The sequence below is a fragment of the Ochotona princeps genome, chromosome 18, assembly GCF_030435755.1.
Source record: "Ochotona princeps isolate mOchPri1 chromosome 18, mOchPri1.hap1, whole genome shotgun sequence".
NCBI classification, from domain to species: Eukaryota; Metazoa; Chordata; class Mammalia; order Lagomorpha; family Ochotonidae; genus Ochotona; species Ochotona princeps.
This window is the reverse complement of record NC_080849.1, coordinates 34,320,859-34,342,497: the sequence shown is the minus strand read 5'-3', so window position 1 is coordinate 34,342,497 and position 21,639 is coordinate 34,320,859. Positions and strand designations below refer to the sequence as shown.

Below are 21,639 nucleotides of genomic sequence, written 5' to 3'. Positions count from 1 at the left end.
AAGTCCAAAATCCGCCTAGGTGCATCTCCATCATATCAGAAAATCTAAGTATCGCCAAGTGATCAAGTGCACATAGTGAGTGAAGCTTTACAAAATTTTATTTCTTTCTTGAAAGCTCTAAATTATTAGCATAGTACTATAGATTTTTCCAAGATGTCTGTAAAATTCCCAAGTTTAAATAACCATAATTTTCTTCATTTGTTCTTTTAAGTAAAAATGATAATCTACAAAATAATAGGTAAGTTCAGCTTACAAATCAAATGCAGGCAAAAAAAATACCATATATCATGGGATAATTTCTGTACTCTGGCTTGCAACAAAAGAGCTTTATACAAATTTCCCATTCTGTCACACGGGATATTTAAAAGATATTCAAGGGTTCAGATCTAATAATTTATGTTGCCTTGTTAAATACATTTTTTTACTTTTTTTTAATAATACATATTTATTAAAAATTCAAATACAGAAATAAAAGCACAATATCCCACCCAGTATACAGACAGCCACATAAATCCCCTTCCCTCTAATCCCATTCCCCAGAGGTTATCACCGTGAACAAGTTAAAGTATATCCTTTGAAACATTTTCCTTTGTATATACAAGTATATATAAACACACATAAATGCACTTTTGCCTTTTACAAAAATGAAATCATGCAAATGTGCATATTAATCTTCAATTTCTATCTTCATTCATTCAATATTCAGAAAATTCACAACAAATCTGATTATCAGTCCTCTTGGGTTCATTTTCCATTATATAAAATTCATATTCAAGCATCAATTACAAAACTCTTGATAATATACTTCCTGCCATCTTTGAGTCTCATCTCTAACCACTCCAGTATGAAAAGACTGGAACATAAATTACCTTAAATTCTTCCTGAAACAAAGGCAGTACAATCAAACAAACTAGGAACACACTCTGTCATTCCTAGATTTTGGCCTTTTCACTTTGTGTTACATTCTGCCTGGACTTTTCCATCTGGCAAGTCCCTAATTCTTCCAACAATCAGCTTAAAAATGATCTCTAGAAGATAAGACTTCCCAACTTTTTTCAAGACATAATCACTTCTCTATTTACCCCATACTTTATAGCTAGCTTCTTAATTGTACTTATCTCACAGTACTGCAGTAATTCATTTACATGTTTTGAGTTACCTTTCCATCCAAAGGATCTGATGGAGTGTTCATCTTGGAGCAGGTACTCAGTAATTTAACTGTTGAGGAACCAATGCTTTAGGAACATTTGCTGGGTACCTATTATGCACAGAACCATATCCCAAGCATGAAAAGAAACTTACCATTTTGTCCTAAGGAACTTACCATTTTCCTATTATTTCCCCTGGGTGGATGGGGGAGGGACAGAACACATTTATTATAAGACCACATATTGCTTCTGACATATAGTTGGTTTCAAAAATCTATAGTCATTTGCCTCAAATTCATTTAGGAACAAGGCATTGCATAATCAAATAAATCACAAGATAACGGGTAGTTTGTCCAGCAGGTCTGTTAAATGTGGCCCAGAGCCTCCCAGATCCCAATTCTCTGTCCCAGCAGGGGAATTCTCACTTATTCAGCCTGCAAATTAGAAAACTGAGATGATATTATGCTAGGAAATTCCTAACACATCAAGAGGACATAATTAGTCCGTTTATAATTTCTCCTTCCTAGAGAAAAATTAGATCAAGAGCAACAAATGAAGTTAAAGGAAGACAACGAAGAACGAGCTTGTTTGCTATCTGGTAGTGGAAGGGGGAAGGGAGTTGCTTTGTTTTGATCAGAGGGTAACACTGTCCCAGACCAGGAGAGATGATTTATTCCTAGTTACTCACTATTTTTAAAGGCTAAAGGTGTTAGTTATTCTAGTGATTTCAGGATCAGACAGCATACAAATAGAAACAAATTAAATTGGGGAATGGTGAACCACCTAGGCTGGAGAACAGGGAAGGCTGACCAAGGAGGCCCAAAGGAAGCCTCATTCATCAGAGTCCAAGTCACTGTCCCCAGCATTGGAGTGGAACTCCTCACTGTCCTCCTCGTCCTCTGAGAGGTGGACCTGGCTTAGTACACTCGGCCCAGAGCTAAATACATTTTTTTTTAAAGTTACCTTTTTAACCCTTTTTTTTATTTACTGAAAGGATGTGAGGGGGTCCGACGCAGTAGCCTAGTGGCTAAAATCCTTGACTTGCAAGAGTTGGGATCCCATATGGCCACCAGTTCATGTCTCAAATACTTGACTCCTATTCTTCTGCCTGCTTGTGGCCTGGGAAAGCAGTCGAGGATGGCCCAAAGCCTTAGGACCCTGCACCCGTCTTTGGACCTTGGGAGACCTGCAAGAGGCTCCTGGATCCTGACTTCATATTGACTCAGCTCCAGCTGTTCAGACCAGCTGAGGAGTGAATCAGCAGACAGAAGATCTTTCTCTTTTCTATCTCCTTTTCTTTGTGTATCTGCCTTTCCAACAAAAATAAATAAATCTTCAAAAAAAAAAAAAAAGAAAAAGATGTGAGGGTAAAAACCAAATAGCCACAGGACAGTCTGGTACCACTCTGTCTTGCACTAAGCTGTCGCAGTGTCAGCACTATGCCTTTTAAGCTATCAATACAGAAAACAGAAAAAAAATGCAAGTAAAATTATGATAATGATGATGAAAAGTGTCTGAATCTCAAAAATCCTGAGTGAGTTATCAGTTTCAAAATTCTTCTGTAGGCCACGTTGGGAGCTGCTGCAAAGCCCCTAAAATCATAGTAAACATCAGAAACTCCATCGGTGTTTTTCGGATATCAATTCTTGGGGACTGGCACTATGGCGCAATAAGCTAAGCAGTCAGAGGACTGTGCTGCCAGCATTCCATACGGATGCTGGTTTATGTCCTGGCTGCTCCACTTCTGACCCAGCCTCCTGTTAATGTGCTGAGAACATTTCACAAAGGAGAAAGCAACACAAGATGGGAAAAACAGAAGCTGGCTCAAATCCTTGGGCCCTGTACCAACATGGGAGACCTGGAAGAAATTCCAGGTGTCTGGCTTCAGACCAGCCCAGCTCCAGCCAATGCAGCCTTTGGGATGTGTGAGCCAGTGAATGGAAATGTCTCTTTCTTGCCTTCTCTCTCTAACCCTGCCTTTAAAATAAAAATAAATAAATCTCAAAAAAATTTTTAGAAAAAATAAATTCTTGTCATATACAATCTCCCAAGATTTCATTCTTTATTGTACCAGAATCCAAAATTTTAAGTTCCTGGCTAACAAATTATTGACCTTTACTACAATAGAAAATACTTACTTATAAAGCATTTCAAAGGCACATGGTAGCTGTTTCTTATATTAATAAGTTTCTAATGCATCATTATACTAATCCTATTCAGATTCTTTTCAGCATAAATCAAACACAGCACTGTTGCCGTCTCTTAGATTTAAACCCTCTTGAAGATACCCAAAATCCATAAATAAGATACATCCTGTCTCCTGACCACAGAACATCAACTTTTAAAGTCTTTTCATTTCAATTTATTCTGCATAAAAGGAGTACAGGGATAATTTTCCATAAACAAAGCATAGCTGAAAACTTTGAAACTTCATAATCTCATCTCTGAATCTTCACTCATGTAATCCCCTGTGTGAAACGTTCAAAAATCTAATTTCCTCAGATCAAGAGCTAGTATGAGACCTTTCCACTTAATTTTAATTCTGCGTTCTTTGGCAGATGCTTTTTTCCTGACTCCCGTCTTCCCATGATAGAGATTTGTCACCAGAGACTGCTTCCCCTTTAAAAAAAAAAAATCGGGCCCAGCGTAGTGGCCTAGCAGTTAAAAGTCCTCGCCTTGAATGCCCCGGGATCCCTAGGGACGCCGGTTCTAATCCCAGCAGTTCCACTTCCCATCTAGCTCCCTCCTTGTAGCCTGGGAAAGCAGCCGAGGACAACCCAAAACCTTGGGACCCTGCACCTACGTGGGAGACCTGGAAGAGGTTCCTGGTTCCAGGCTTCGGATCGGCGCACATCGTGAACCATCGGATGGAAGATCTTCCTCTGTCTCTCCTCCTCTCTGTAGATCTGACTTTCCAATAAAAATAAATAAATAAATAAATTACTGCACAGGCCCTGGTGTGATAGCCTAGTGGCTGAATCCTTGCCTTACATGGACTAGGATTCCATGTGTGCACCAGTTTGTATCCTGGCTACTCCACATCCTGTCCAGTTCCTTGCTTGTAGCTTGAGAGGCCAGTGAGAGGTTCTCAAGGGCGTTAGGATCCCACACCCACATGGGAGACCTGAAGAAAGCTCTGGCTCCTGGCTTTGGAGTGGCTCAACTCCAGCCATTGAGGTCACTTGGGGAGTGAGCCAGAGGATGGAAGATCTTCCTCTCTGTCTCTCCTCCTCTCTGTAGATCTTAAGAAAAATTACTGCACAGGGATGATTAACCATGATATCATACATTATATAACCAGCATATATAACTGATACATTTGTACTCATAAGGACAAACAGATATCTTACTACAGCAGACAATGAGTTACACAGGGTGACAGTTAAATATACATGTAATACATAATAGAGAATCAGATTCTTCCAATGTGGAAAACATGAACATTAAAACTGATGGAAGTAACATTATCTATGTAAATAGTATGTAACATTATTTAATATTAGTTTCAAAAAGTGTTTTAAAGATTCATTTTATTTTTATTAGAAAAGCAGATTTACAAAGAGGAGAGTCAGAGAAAAAGATCTTCCATTCACTGGTTCACTCGCCAAGCGGGCTGCAATGACAAGAACTGAGCCAATCCAAAGCCAGGAGCTAGGAGTTTCTTCCGGGTCTCCCTCCAGAGTACAGGGTCCCAAGGCTTTGAGCCATCCTCTCCTGCTTTCCCAGGCCACAAGCAGGCAGCGGGTAGAAAGGATAGCAGCCAGGGTATTAATCAGTGCCCATATCTTGGCACATGCAAGGCTAGGATTTCACTATTGAGTTGTCGTGCCAGGCCCAAAAAGTGTCTTTAAAATAAATATTGAAGAATACTAAACTACTACTGTTAGAATGTCTTCACTAATATAAATAATATATGTTCATACAAGAGTACTTCAAAACATTTTTTTAATGTACATTATTATTTAAATGTACTTTTAAGGACACTTATTCTAAAGGCAGCGTTACAGGGAGAGGGAGAATTAGAGGGCAAAGGTGAAGGAGGGGGAAGAAGGAGGGGATTATGTGAAGGTGAGAAAGAGGCATGGGGCGGAAAAAGAGAAGAGGAAAGGTGAAAGAGGAAAGGAGGGAGAGAGATTCCCTCCATCTGCTAGTTCGCTCTCCACAGGGCCACAACAGCTGGGACTAGGACAAGCAGAACTCAGGAGCCCAGACGTCCTTCCACGTGCTTGGGCCATCTACTGCTTTCCTCTGAGTGTTAGCCAAGAGCTGGATCAGGATTAGGGTGGCCAGGACTAAGCCTGACAAAGCTTAGAAACACCCTGGTACTACCCATTAACAAATATTTCATTACGGAGGACTAAAATACAAGGAGTCTTCTAAAACTGTAAAAAGCAATAGTGAGGGAGCCCGGCGGCATGGCCTAGCGGCTTAAGTCCTCGCCTTGAACGCACCGGGATCCCATATGGGCGCCGGTTCTTATCCCGGCAGCTCCACTTCCCATCCAGCTCCCTGCTTGTGGCCTGGGAAAGCAGTTGAGGACGGCCCAGAGCACTGGGACCCTGCACCCGCATGGGAGACCCGGAAGAGGTTCCAGGTTCCCGGCTTCGGATCAGCGCGTACCGGCCCGTTGCGGCTCACTTGGGGAGTGAATCATCGGACGGAGGATCTTCCTATCTCTCCTCCTCTCTGTATATCTGGCTTTGTAATAAAATAGATAAATCTTTAAAAAAAAAGAAAGAAAAAAGCAATAGTGAGTACTCATCATCAAAAATCCAATCAGTTTAAATAAGGGTAATTAAACACACAGAAGTACTAGAATACTCGCTAACTTCTAGGCCCAAAGTCTGAATGGATAAAACATGAGTCTCTGGCACCCTCTTGTGTCTTCTCATAGTACAGCTCCCGATATTCATTCCACCCATTTACCAACAGAACAGAACATTCCTAAGTGCAGAAAGTAACAAATGAACCATAAAAATTAAGCTATCTACATAGCTTCTTAAAAAAAAAAAAAGATATCACTCTATATTATTAAATCTCATTTGGCTATGTCAAGGTAGTGGTTTAAACTACCACTTTCTCTAACTTAAAAATAGTCAACATCTGGGTCTATTTTAATTTTTGTATTACTAAGTACCTAGGAAATAAAACCTAAGTTAAAAAGACATTACTGGGCTGGGATGGCTAGACAGAGAGGCACTCAACAACATCCGTGAGGGTTGGATAGTTGAGCTGGTTAGATCGAACTAAGCTTTAATACCCATTGACAAGTACGAGAGCCAAATGGGATGCGGGACAGACTAGACTAGTCTGCTATACATATTGGCAAACCAGGGTAGGGGATGGGTCTGGTGGGGGTTATTGTGGGTCGCTCCAACTAGGCTGCAGCTCCCACTGGTTGATGTGAGGTCCGAGTATGTGCTGGGCAGAACCAGGCGGGACTGCAACACCCATTGGTTCCAGCGGAAGTCGGGAGTGAAAACAGAACCAACCCAGCAATTGCAACCACCAGCTGATCGTGATGATGGACTGTGCCGGGCCCTGTGCATGCTAGAACATACAAGAATCTGGTATGGGAGTACCTCAGAACCCTAGCCAAGAAAAGACAGAAGAAAGAACAAGTCAATCAACCACCTCAGCTATATGTTGGCAGCGAAATACTGGGCAAATGAAGACTCTATTATGGACTATGTCAATCAGTGGATTCTTCAACAACCTCATTGTGCTTGGAGTGGCGAAACTGGCAGCGATTCATAACTGGTGAACTATTAAAACCACTTGAGCAAGTATCTCAGAGCATGCCCCACATCCGGGACTTGGGGTGGATGGGAAAGTAGGTAGGGCTTCTCCCTCAATATCCCCCTTTCCTCAGATACAAGAAGGAAACCATATGGACATAATAGTCTTACCCACTTCCCTATAGCCCCTGAACCTTTTTACCGTAATTAACTATGTAAAGATTGTCAAAAATATAATAAAAACAAAAACAAAACAAAAAAAGATTGGCTCAGCTCCAGCCTTTGCAGTCACTTGGGGAGTGAATCAATGGATGGAAGATCTTCCTCTGCCTCTCCTCCTCTCTGTATATCCGCCTTTCCAATAAAATAAAACTTAAAAAAAATAATTGTGTTACACTGACCAAAAACAACAAAGTCTTGACAGAAAAATAGAACAAAAACATTCCACTAAAAGAAAGGTGGCGGGGTCAGTGTTGTGCTGCAGCAGGTTAAGCTATTGGCTGTGATACTGGCATTCCATATGGACACAGATATGTGTTTTATTTGCTTGACTTCTGATTTAACTCCCCGTTAATGTGCATGGGAAAATAGAGCAAGATAGCCCAAATGCTTAAATCCTGGTCATCCACGTGGGAGACCTGGACGACGCTTTTTTTTTTTTCTAGTCATTTATTCATTAATTACAGTGTATTACATGACACAATTTCATAGGTACTGGGATTCTCCCCCCTTCACCCCAAACCCCTCCCCCATGGTGAGTCCCCCCACCTTGATGCATAACCACAGCCCAAGTTCCACCGAGACTCCCTAATTAAAAGCTCACACCATACAGAGTCCAGCATCCCACTTGTCCAGTCAAGTTCAACGGCCTCTTAGGGAGGCCCTCTCAGGTTTGAGGGCAGAGCCAGCAGAGCGTCACCTTGATCAATTAGATCAGCAACAATCCAGGTACGATGAGACTGAATCAAAACATTAACCAAGAAAAGATAGAAGATGGAGTAGATCAATCAACCACCTCAGATATATGTTTGCAGCGAAAAACTGGACAAGGGGAAACTCTAAGACGGACTATGTCAATCAGTGGACTCTGCACCAGTCTGGACGACGCTTTTGACTTCAGCTTGGCACTGCCCTGGCCATTAGGGCAATTTGGAGAATAAATCAATGGATCTTAGATTTCTTTCTTTCTTTCTCTCTCTCTCTGATAAATCTACCTTTCAGTTAAATCTTAAAAAGCTACTGAAGATGAAAAGGTGTATGTGCATATAGAAGGTAAATCAGGATAGATGTCTTGGAAGAAAACAGAAGGGAATATCATTTTGAGGAAAGTATTTCTTTTAATTCTAAAGCCATAAAGGAGGTGGATCTTTGGCCCAGTATTGAAGATGCCCATGTTGCACATCTCATATAATGTCTAGATTCAATTCTTGGCTCTGGCTCCTAACTTCAGCTTCCTGACAATGCAAATCCAGGGAGACAGCAATGATCCACCATACCAGGTGTCTGCCAGCTCCGTGAGAGACCCAGACAGTGTCTCCCGATGCTGCTGTGAGCATTTGGGGGTTGAACCAGCAGATGGAAGCTTCCACTGTATCTCAATTTGGAAATTAAACAAAATAAATTTAAAAGTGATAAAGGAAGAGACTGTTTAAACTTTTAATATATTTAAAAATTTCCACATATAAAAGACAATAAAAAGGGCCAGTTCTGTGGCATAGAGGGTGAAGCCACAGTCTGCAATGCTGACATTCCATATGGGCATGAGCTTTTGTTTCAGTTCTTACCCTTCCACTACAGCTCACTGCTAACAACCTGGGAAAAGCAGTTAAAAGACAGACCAAGTGCTTGGGGCCTGACCACCCCCACGGGAGATCTGTAAGAAGCTACTGCGTTCTACGTTTGGTATATGCTTGCAATGAGGAAATCTCAACTGAACTTGAACTGTGGTTATGCAACAAGGTGGAGGAATCCACCATGGGGGGAGGGTTTGAGGAGGGGTGGGGAGAATCCCAGTACCTATGAAACTGTGTCACATAATACAATGTAATTAATGAATTTAAAAAAAAAAAAAGAAGCAGCAGCTACTGCGTCCTGGCTTCAGGACCATTTAGGCCATCTGGGGAGTGAACCAGAAAATGTCAGATTTCTCTGTCTCTGTGTAAGTCTGATTTTCAAAATAAAATGATTCGAGGCCAAAACTGTGACTTAACGGGCTAATCCTCCACCTTCAAGCACCGGCATTCCATATGGATGCAGGTTCATGTTCCAGCTGTTCTACATCAGATCCAGCTCCCTGATCGTGGCCTGGGAAGGCAGCAGAGGTTGGCCCAAGTACTTGGGACACTATAACCACATGGGAGACCTGGGAAAGGCTCCTGGCTTCAGATTAGCTCAGCGTTAGCTGTTGTGGCCATTTGGGGAGTAAGCCAGCAAAAGAAAGAATTTTCACTGTTTATTTCTGTAAATCTCCCTTTCAAATAAAAAGAAATAAATCTTAAAAATATTTAAAAATAAAATATTCAAAATAATATTTAAAATACTTAAAATAAATATTTAAAATAAAACATTTAAAATATTTAAAATGAAATATTTAAAATAAATATTTAAATATTTAAGATATTTAAGAAATATTTGAATAAATATTTTAAAAATATTTAGAATATTTAAAAATATTTAATATTTAAAATAAATATTTAAAATAAAAAATGTTGAACCAAAAATTACAAGGAAAATATTTGTAACATAGACAAAGAATTACTCTCTAATACATATACATCAGTCTAGAAACCAATAAGCACTCAGATAAATGCGTAAAAGTAATTAGCTAGAAATCTAAGAAAATACTAATGGTGACATGTTTGCTTCAGGCAGCAAGTGAACTACATTTATCCAGAAGCCATTACATGCCATTATAGCTAGAACAGCATTAAAACATTTTCATTCCATTGCTGGGTTCACAGAACCTGTCAAAAAAAGTGTCAGGAAAAATAAGGAATGAGAACACCCTAAAGGAAGACCTTTCTCAAGGGCAAACGCTTCTGGCTAGCACTGGTTCTTGGGTTTCCAACACAGGGATCAGGGTTATCAGAGATTCCAGAGGCAAGTCACATTCCCAAACAACGCTTAGTTGGACTGGTTTCAAGTCAAGAGTCATCAAAATTCCTACCAACAATAGTCACAAATCCTCTCTGGAGGTAAGCAAACTCAATTTGGGCCCTCAGGTATACTCTCAGTGGCAAAATAAAGTATTAAGTTAACAATTACATTTTTAATATTGAATGTCAATTTGGTTCTTCTTCAAATCTTTGTTTTTATTTTAACATTTATTTATTTTATTGGAAAGTCAGATATAGAGAGAGGAGAAACAGAGAAAAAGATTTTCCATCTGCTGATTCACTCCTCAAGTGGCCACAATGGCTGGAGCTGAGCCATTCCAAAGTCAAGAGCCAGGAGCCTCTTCCAGGTCTCCCACACGAGTACAGGGTCCCAAGACTTTGGGTTGTCCTCTGCTGTTTTCCAAGGCCACAAGCAGGAAGCTGGATGGGAAGCAGGGCCACCAGGATACAAACACACACCCATTTGGGATCCCAGTACATGAGAGGCGAGGACTTTAGCCACTAGGCGATTACGCCAGGCCTTTGTAGTTATTTTAAAGATATTTACTGCTTTTTCACTTTTTATTCCATATTTTATTTTTAAATATTTTATAATAGTTTAACATTCAATAGTTGATCATTCAATGTTTGAATTCATTTAGTTCCAAACATGTTGCTGTTTCCCCACAGTCTAATTCAAGGTGGCATTTTTAAATTTTCCTCTTTGATTGTGAACATCGACATGACTACTAGTAAACCAACAATGACATTTTCAAATGTGAAAAAAAAAAACAGCCAATGAACAAACTTTTTAGAGCATTAAGAACTCTAATGTCTGATATATTTGAAAGACAGAGTTGGAGAAAGAGGGACAGACTGAGAAGGAGAGGGAAAGAGAGAGAAAGACAGAAAAGAAGAAGAAGAGAGAGCAGAGAGAGCTTCCATTAACTGGCTCAATTCCCATGTGGTCCCAGTGGCTGGGCTTTGGTCAGACCAAAGTTAGGAGCCTGGAGCCCTATCCAGGTCTCACACATGGATGGCAGGGTCCAAGAACTTGGGCCATCTTACACTACTTTCCTAGACAGATTAGTAAGCAACTAGATTGAAAGTAGAGCAACCAAGCCTCAAACTCACAAGCTGATAAGGGATGCCAGGTTCACAAGCAGCAGCTTAACCATCTATACCACTATGCCAGCCCCCAACCCGTAATTCGAATCTCCTCCCTGAATCACTGCCTATAAGCAACCTAAATAACCTAATAATTATTAGAATTAGGCCACTGACATTTTTAAAACAAAGCATCTCTATTTCTTCATACTAATAGCAAAGAAGGTAATTATCAAAATATTACTTGTAGTAACAAAAAAAGAATAAGGTATATAGAAATTAACCTAACAGCTAAGTGCAACAAACTGCATATACTCTATATACATAGAATTATAGCACTTTATTAAAATATATAAAAGAAATCATGCAGTGGACAGCGTTGTGGAACAACCTGTTAAGCTGCTATCTATTATGCCTGCATTCTATATCAGTGACAATTCGAGTTCCAGCTACTGTATCTCTGATCCATCTCCCTGCTAGTGAGCCTGAGAATGCAGTAGAAAATGGCTGAATACCTGGGCTACTGCATTCACGTAGGTACCTAGAGGAAGCTTCCAGCCCCTGGCTTCAGCGTGGGCCAGCTCCAACCACTACAGGCATTTGGGAAGTGAACTAGCACATGGAAGATCTCTCTATCTCTCCCTCTCGCTCTTTATAACTTCGCCTTTCAAATAAATAGAGTAAATATTTATTAAAAGGAAATGATGAAGAAATGCAGACATAAATCATGTTCATTGACAGTGGCTCAAAACTACAAAGAAATTAGCTGGAGGACAATGCACCAATGGATTCAAGGTCATGGCTATTGAAATTCCAACAGAGCTTTTTGGTGGGTATAAATAAGTTAATTCTTAAACTTACAAGTCTTAAATTTATAATATCTTGGGAATTTATGACTCTTAAAATAGCCAAAGCCCATAGACAAGCAAGGAAATCCCAAAGAAAAGCAAAGAGCACATAAAGAATGGTGGAAGACAAGTAGAGGAGAGACAGGTAGGGGACATGAATTATCAGGTAGAATTTACATTGAAGTTGTGCAAAGTAAGGGACTACACTACTAGAAATTTAACATTAAGTAACCAAAAGGTAGATCAGCAAAGACTGATACAGACGTAACACAGGAAATATTACAGATCACTAAGGACAGAACTGATGATACTGTGCAGACACATGGTTATTCACACATGAGAAAAATGAAGAGGACACCTACCATACACCACCACAGGGGAATAAAAAAAGAAAATTAACTCCTGATGATATAACAGATTTACAAAGAATATAACTTCAACACTTCAAGAAGTTTCAAAACTTTAAGATTTATTTTTATTGGAAAGTCAGATTTACAGAGAGAAGCAGACAAAGATCTTCCATCTGCTGGTTCACTCCCCAAGTGACTGCAACATCCGGAGCTTAGCCAATTCAAAGCCAGGAGTCAGAAGCTTCTTCTAGGTCTCCCACACCGGTACAGGGTCCTAAGGCTTTGGGGCTGTCCTCTGCTGTTTTCCCAGGCCACAGCAGAGAGCAGGAAGGGAAGTGGAGCAACAACCGGGATATGAACCAGCACCCAAATGGGATCATGGTACATGCAAGGTGAGGACTTTAGCCACTAAGCTACGCCACCAGGCCCAGTTTCAAAACTTCTAAAGGAGATTATTATCTCTATATTTCAAGCCAAAATAAGCACTAGTCAGAAAAAAACCTGCCAAAGTCAACTTTAAAGTTAAGAATTTCAGTTTGCTAAAATACATCATAAAGGAAGTGAACTGGGCCCGGGAAAATCAGACTAAGCCAGGCTGTAGCACTCACTAGAACTTACAGGAGTAGTTAGTGTTTGGGGGATGGGTCTGGTAAGGTTACTCGGAGGTAGCCCCAACTAGACTGCAGCACCTGCGATGGGTATGAGGGGTGGGGGTAGCCCACACCAGGCTGGGCCATAGCATCTGTCAGCATACGCGAAAACTGGGGCTGGAAATAGGCCAAGCTGGGCTAGGCCACAGCATCTACCAGTGTATGTGAAAGCTGGGGCTAGGAGTAGGCAAACCAGGGCTAAGCTGCAGCATCCAGTGACATGAGCTGGGACTGGAAACAGATCAGGCCAGGCTAAGCCACCATACCTGCCTATGAGTATTGGGGCTGGGAGGGGCCAGGCTGGGTTAGATCACAGTACCTGCCAGGAGGCAGGCGAATTAAGGATGGGGGTGGGCCTAGCAGGGGATTCTTTGAGACACCCCTGCTATGCTGTAGCACCTGACAGTGCACATGAAAACCAGGGCTGTTGGTGGGCCTCAGAGAGGATCCTTGGGGATACCCCTTGCTAGGCTGCAGCATCAGCTGGCATATGCGAGAGTCGAGCCTGGGGGCAAGGCAGGCTGGGTTAGCCTGCAGCACCAACTGACGAGTATTAGGGTTGGGGGTGGGCTAATGTGGGCTGGGCTAGGCCACAGCACCCACAGGTACAAGGAAAAACCAGAGCTGGGGCAGGCCTAGGCCACAATACCCACTAGTGAAAGCTAATCAGGAGCAGGTCAGGCAAGGCTTGGTCAGGCTGGATTGTAGCACCCAACACCATGCATAAGAATCAGGGCTGGGACTGGCCTGGTAGAGGATCTTTTGGGACACTCCTGCCAGCCCACAGTACCCATTGGTGCATGTGAGAACCAGGGTTTGGGAGGGCCTGGTATGGGAACCTATGGAACATCCCTGTTAGGCTGCATCACCGGTTGGTATAGGCAAGAGCTGGGCCTGAGAATGAGCTTGGCAAGGCTGGTCATAGCACCTACTAGCATACATGGGAACCAGCTGCAAATGCAGCATGTATAAGAAATGGAGCTGGTATGGGCCAGGAAGGTGTTCTTGGGGTTGCCCCAAATAGGTCATAGCATCCACTGGAGCACAACAGCCAGGCCAGGGAACGGGCTGGGCTGAGCTAACCTGCAACACCTCCTGGTTCATGTGAGAGCCAGGGCTGAGGGTAGGACTGACAGGCTGCTGCAGCCATTGATCCATGTGTTGCCCGGGACAGGGGGCAGCAGTCTGAACCTGACTCTGCACCAGCTGGTACACATGAGTGCAAGGTCTGAACACTTCCCAGGTGAGGTTTCTTAGGGAGCTCCTCAACTACACTGCTATGCTCAATCCCTGACATCAGGGAAAATCACCAGACATTTGGTCTGACCCTGGAACACATGTTGCAGAACTGGGCCACCTCAGATGCTGACTCCCACGCAAGAATGAAGAGCAAATCCAGATTAACACAGAAGACAAGACAGCAAGTTCATCTAAGCCAAAAGAAGACTTCAAGTGCCTCAATCAAAAGACGGAAAGGGGCCCTGCATGGTAGCACAGAAGCTAAAGTTCTTGCCTTGCACACGCCAGGATCCCATGAGTGCTGGTTCTAATCCCGGCTTCCCTGCTTCCCGTTCAACTCTCTGCTTGTGGCCTGGGAAAGCAGTTGAGGATGGCCTAAAGCCTTGGAACCCTGCACCCACTTGGGATCCCAGGAGACTCGAGGCTCCTGGCTCCTGGCTTCGGACTGGCTCAGCTCTGGCCATAGTGGCCACTTGGAGAGTGAATCATCAGATGAAAGATCTGCCTCTCTGTCTCTCCTCCTCTCTGTATATCTGATTTTCCAATTAAAAAAATAAATAAATCTTTAAATTAAAAAGGATGGAAAGAAGCTGAAGTTGAAGAAGTTGAAAAGCACTCCATGCCAGGCTATAACATAAACACCTAGGTCTGTGGGCAATGAGGTAGAAAAGGAGAGCCAACAGACCTTAGATTTCACCACTAGCACAAAACCCAAGTCACTCAAGAAACACCCTGGTAACATTCTTCCCCACATTGGGACCTCAAAGGCAACACAAGCAACAGACTTCCCCGCCCCCTTACCCAGGCACTGATGCAGTATGACAGCAAGGAGCAGCATGCTTCCCCCTTCCCCCACTGCAGACACAGGAGGGAAAAACAGAAGCACTGATCTCACCCATCTTTCCCCAACCCCCATACTAATCAGAGTCCCACAGAAAGAATTTCACTCCTCTGATGTAATAAAGCTAACTATCTCCCAGAGTAATCAAGACCACTCAAGTAACACCCTTGGAACATTATTCCCCATATCTGGGCCTCAAATAACCTCAAAGGACTATCTCCTCTCCAGGCTCTGAAGTAGTGCCAGCAAGCAGCAGTGCACTTTCTCCCTGCCTCCATCCTAATCAGAATCCAAGGGCCACAAGGGTCTGTAATTTCCTCACTTTTGTAATAAGTATTAAAACTGAAGAAATGGGCCCAGCGCAGTAGTGTAGTGGTTAAAGTCCTCGCCTTGAACATGCCAGGATCCCATATGGGCGCTGGTTCTAATCCTGGCAGCTCCTCTTCCCATCCAGCTCCCTGCTTGTGGCCTGGGAAAGCAGTCAACGATGACCCAAAGCTTTGGGACCCTGCACCCACGTGGAAAACCCGGAAAGAAGTTCCTGGCTCCTGGCTCCAGCCGTTGCAGTCACTTGGGGAGTGAGCAAATGGATGGAAGATCTTTCTCTCTGTCTCTCCTCCTCTCTGTACATCTGCCTTTCCAATAAAATAAGTAAATCTTAAAAAAAAAAAAAAAGAAAGAAAAAAAAAAAGAAAAACTGAAGAAAAAAACACTCAATTTAAAAATAGGTAAAATATAATGGATTATATTGCTTGGGATGCGTGCATCCTGTATCTGCCTAGGTGCAAGTCATGACTTCACTCTTCCCCTGGGATACAATGGCTCACGTAGCTGGGTCCCTGAGACAGACCCAGAATGTGGGCCTGCCTCAGGTATCAGCCAACTCTGGCCATTGCAGTTACCTGGGGCAATAAACCAGCAAATGGGTCATCTCTCAACATTATTCTTTTGCATTTCAAGTATTTTTAATTTAAAAAGGAAAAGTTCACATTTTGCTGGTGAGAATGTGAAGTGTTACAATCACTTACAGAAAAGGTATGTGCACACAAAGATCTGGACACAGGGTTCTTAGCAGCTTTATTCATAACTGATAAAAATGAAACTACCCAAATGCCAATCAATAGGTGAAGAGAAGCAATTAAGTGCAAACAAAAATATATCCATGTAACAGAATACTACTCTGCATTAAAAGTAATAATACTGATTTGTGCACTAACATTATGCTGAGGAGAGGATGGTACACACAAGACATAAACTATATGCAAAATTTTATGACAATGAATCTAATCTACAATGACGAAGAACAGATGACTGACTGTGTAGGACTTGTGGAGTCCTATCATGTGGAGACTGGTTGAGGAGCAGCAAAAACGAATCCTTTAGTGTAGTGAAAACACTCAGTGTATCTTGACTGTGGTACTTGGTACATGGGTTTAGCCTTTATCAAAACTTGCTAACTGGAAGAAAATGTCTAGTAATCACTGTCTTTCAATATGCTTCCAAAATAATGCAGAACAGTAAGCACAGCCTAAGCACATACCATCAAGATAATGAAGACCTAAACTTCAAACCATCTATAAATGAAAAAGAAAAACAACAAATATTAGTTACTACATATTCTATCCATCCTGTGGGGTCCCATATCCTCCCGATTTCTCACCCCAATTCCCTTAAGGCTTAGAATGAGCAAGAGCAGAATTATGAAACTACTAAAAAGACAGTGACCAGAAAGCAAACACCTAACATAAGGATGATGTGTATTTTGAGAAGAAAGACTAAGACATTCCAAGTAAGAGAAAACTAAAAAAGCATATGAAAGTATGAGCTACATATGACTTAAATCAGCAGACCTTACAGTGTGTAGAATCTTGGGCATTATCAGGGCAAAAGGGGAGAAAAGCACTTTTTTAGAAGGGTAGAAGAAACAAAAGAGGGGAGATTTAAAGTGCTTCAAGACAGAACCAACCACACTTCAGTCAACCACAGACAGAAAATATCTGACAAAAAACTACATCTACATGGAACACAGACCTTTTCTTCTGTATTAGACAATACAATGAACAACTATCTATATTATACTAAATACTGTAAGTAATTTAGAGAAGATTTTAAGTATATGAGGGAAGGTACGTAGGCAGATTACAAGCAAATACTATACCATTTTATAAAGGGACTTGAGTTTATTTACTGATTTTGGATTTGGATATTCACAGAGGCTCCTGAAACAAATCTGTTGTTCCCCTCATCCCAACCCAGACACAGTATTTCTCACACATACAACCTATGGTAAAGTTTAACTTATAAGTTAGGCACAGTAAGAAATAAATAACTAAAAATAAAACAGAACAATTATAACACATTCACTGCAATAAAAAATTATGTGATGCATGTGAGACCACCATTTGCAATACTGCTGGACACCTGTTCAGTTAATATTCCAGATGCTCCACTTCTGATCCCACTCCCTGCTGAGAAAAGCAGCAGAAGATAGCCAAAGTACTTTGGACCCTGCCCCCAATGTGGAAAACATGCAAGAAATTCCTGACTTCTGCCTGGCCAGTGCTGGCTATTGTGGCCATCTGGGGGAAAAAGCAGCAGACAGAACATCTCTCTCTCTCTGATCCTCTCCATAACTTTTAAAATAAATATGTGAAAGTTATGTTACATGGTCTGTCACTTTTTTACAATATATTCTTACACTGCTCTCCTTTTTGTTTATTTTTTCCTCTTTGTTTTTCTGGTTTATTTATTTATTTATTTTTGTGCTCATCCTGTTAGCCTACATGATGAAACAAAATGAGGTGAATGATGTAGGCATCATGACATAACATTCAAGTATTAAGTAACTAAGCAGGGAATAGTATATACAGCATTGATACTGTGGACAAAGAAAGGATTCACACCCCAGGCATGATGGTGTAAGATCCTATCACTTTACTCAAACAACACATGATTTAAAACTCATGAATTGTTTATTTCTAGAATTTTCTAACTACAGTTAAGTACGGTTAATTGAAACTGCAAAAAGGAAAGCTGAACAATCTTCAGTGAAGGACTCAAGACCAATCACTGCTAGAGGCAGAAAATGGTGGTAATTGATCTGAAAGATGCAAACAGGTGATGATGAATATGTTCATATCTTGATCCAAGTTATGCCTACAAAAGTATATTCTGTCAAAATCCTATTAAAACAAACACTTATTATTTGTGTTTACAAATTATACTCCATAAATTATTATTCGACTTTAAAAGCCTCAATTTATCTACATTATGTAGGCATTATTCTACTATCTTCTTTATTTCTTAAAAATGACTTCCTTAAACCAGATCAAGTCCTATTTATTTTCTTTACCTGAAGCATGTTGCTCCATTCTCTTTTATTTTATGTTTCTGAATAGTAGGTGCTTGAAGCGACAGAATTTTATTTCCAGGCAGAGTAATTTGCTTTAGAATAGAAGCTATAAAAACAAGAAAGAAAAAAAGATACAAAAAAGCAATTATGCTACATTAGGAAAAATTTAGGACAACAGATTTTTATATATACTTATAATCAAAGAAAAATTCTGGCTGTCCTAGAACTATGCTTAAATTCAAATATGATAGTAAGTTTATTCACTGCCTAACCACGGTGTTGTAATTAAAAAAAAAAAAAAAACTTAAAAAATAAAAAAATAAAAATAAAAATACCTCCATTTTCTTAATAAGGCCTCAAATGACCACAAATAAAAGTGACCAAAACATGTCGATATGATTTATATCAGCAATATTTTAAAAACACACACTCAATCTCACATTTCTTTTTTTTTTTTTCTTCAATCTTACATTTCTAATACTGAGTCCCTAACGTGGGTGAAATGACTGCCTTCTGGGCCAGGCAGCTTGGCCTAGTAGCTAAAGTCCTTGCCTTGAACGTGCCAAGATCCCAAATGGGTGCCGGTTCTGATCCCGGCAGCCTCACATCCCATCCAGCTCCCTGCTTGTGGCCTGGGAAAGCAGTCGAGGACATCCAAAAGCCTTGGAACTCTGCACCCGTGTGGGAGACCTGGAAGAAGTTCCTGGCTCCTGGCTTCAGATTGGCACAGCACTGGCCGCTACGCTCACTTGGGGAGTGAATCATCGGATGGAAGATCTTCCTCTCTGTCTCTCCTCCTCTCTGTATATCTGACTTTCCAATAAAAATAAATAAATCTTTAAAAAAAAAATGACTGCCTTCTAAAAAGAAGTGCCCCGCGCCCCCAAAAAGAAGTGGGGTATGGCAATCTTAGAAATTAAAATAAGTATTTATCAGTAGGTACTGTTTTATCAAAGTACAAAGCACCATGAACAGTTGCTTCTTTTATTTCAAAACAATGCGTATAACCAATAAAATTATCATGCATATACAAAGAACATAATAGTTATCTTTCAGTCTTCTCTCATATATATTAACTTTAAAAGAGCAAATCTTTCTTCTTAATATTACCAGTAAAAAGCTGCTTGCCCCTCATAGAGTCTAGCAGTTGGTCTAGTAGTTAACATGCCAGCTGAGATGCCTGTATCCCATATCAGAGTGCCTGAGTTCCACTGCTGGCTTTGGCTCCTGCTTCCAGCCTCGTGCTAATAAGAGGCAGGAAGACACTCACAGGCAGCAGGTGATCCTCGAATAGTCAATGCCCTATCACTCACACTGGAGACTGATATTAAGTTGCTGTCTCCTGGCTCTGGTCCCTGCCCAAAACATCACCACATTCCAAACACAGTGCTATGAGGCTGATATTAACCTGTATTCAGCTGAAGGGAACTTACTGGTAGGTATTACGGTGTTCACTGGCATCTTCTTCTGCCCAGATTTCTGAATGCTCAACGCTGAGGAATGGGCAAGTGTGGGCGCTTGTTTTGCAAAGCCTCCTGAAGGCTGCTGGACCACCTGAAACAGTAAGAACCAGCATTCACAGTCATTCATCCAAATCTGCTTTGGAAAAACAAATTCTCATTTTTAACTTGTGCTTGTGTTTATTCTGCCACAAATATTCCTTTATCTTAGCATAACATGAGTATCTAATTAAAATTTAAATTCATACATGGGAAAATTATCTCGTCCACAAGTGTAAATCATAATGACTTCAGACATTATATTAGAGTGAAATTCAAATTTATAATTCTCTATAATGAACCCATTTTTATTTTAACTTATCATGGAAAATTTCAAACATAACAGAAGTATAGGAATGAAAAAAAAATTAACTAGTACTTAAATCAGTATAATGAATAATTCTTGACTAACCTTGTTTCACTTCTACCCCAACTTCCCTGTCATCTTCAATTATTTTAAACCAAATCTCAGATATATCTTCCTGGCTCCTGGCTTTGGATCGGTGCAGTACCGGCCATTGCGCTCACTTGGGGAGTGAATCATCGGAGGGAAGACCTTCCTCTCTGTCTCTCCTCCTCTCTGTATAGCTGACTTTGTAATAAAATAAATAAACCTTAAAAAAAAAAAAAGAAATCATAGTGTTCCATTTCTTCTTTTTCTATCCCTACTCCATGCACCCTTCTTGAATTCCGAGCTCATCTGGAGCTGGCCTCCAGCAGCTATCCTACTTCTGATGCAGTTCTCTGCCTGTGGCCTAGAAGGCAGCAAAGAAAGATTCAAGTTCTTGGGCCCCCACACTCATGTGAGAGACCAGAAGACGTTAGTGGATCCAGGCTTCAGATGGTCCCAACTTCAACCATTGCAGCCATTTGGGCAATGAACCCCAGAAGGAATGTCTACATCTGTCCTTCATTAATTTCCAGGCTCACATTGATGGTAAAACCAACCCCACAGCACAACAATGCCTAAATAGATTACAGAATTCTCAGCAGAGTGGTCCATGCAAAGGGGGATGGAACTACCTTGAGGTGGTTGCAGAGAGATCCCCAGGGGTCCTGCCACGCAACGGAATTTTCCTCACAGCCTTACCTGGAGGGGATCAGTTCTCCACATACCTTCGCGTCCTCCACACCCACTGTACAGACCCCAGCAAACAGCCAAGACTCTAACTGGCTCCCTTAACAGATGACTATAACACAGGTAGAAGCCTGCCATTGCACTGTCCCAACCCCTTGGAACTAAAATTTATAGCACCTTATTTACTTATTTGTTCTTATTGGAAAGAGAGGAGAGACAGAAAGATCTTCCATCCTCTGGTTTATCCCCTCCCCCCACCAAATGGCTGCAATAGTCAGAGTTGAGGTGATCTGAAGCCACTTCCAGGTCTCCCAAGCAGATGCAGAACCCCAAAACTTTGGGCCATTCTCCCCTGCTTTCCAAGGTCATAAGCAGGGAGCTGGAAGGGAAGGGGAGCAGGCAGGACACGAACCAGCATTCATATGGGATGTCAGAACTACAAGCTGGCCATTAAGCCAGTCTCTATACTACTTTCTAATTTTGGTAAATAAGCTTTAGAACAAATGTATATTACTTGAAACATAAATTACCCTAATAAGTATTCCTGTGGGAACTAATATGCTTAGAGAAGAAATACACTCTTCAATTAGAATAATTAAATTCTTACCATTTTTTGAGTATAAAACACTTGAAACAGCAATGGAGTTCAATGAAGCTGAGATCATACTTACACATTGTAAAGCTTTAGAGATTA

General features: G+C 41.2%; 1 protein-coding gene across 1 annotated transcript in view; it reads right to left on the bottom strand.

Annotated features, from left to right (window-relative positions):
• TAF4B (TATA-box binding protein associated factor 4b) overlaps positions 1–21,639 on the bottom strand; it is a 94,067-nt gene that overhangs the window by 49,724 nt on the left and 22,704 nt on the right. Inside the window, exons 8-9 of the mRNA XM_036493589.2 lie at positions 19,802–19,922; positions 18,369–18,474 (exon numbers count right to left, since the gene is read on the bottom strand). Of these exons, the coding sequence (XP_036349482.2) occupies positions 18,369–18,474; positions 19,802–19,922 (227 nt within the window). The remainder of the gene's footprint in view (positions 1–18,368; positions 18,475–19,801; positions 19,923–21,639) is intronic.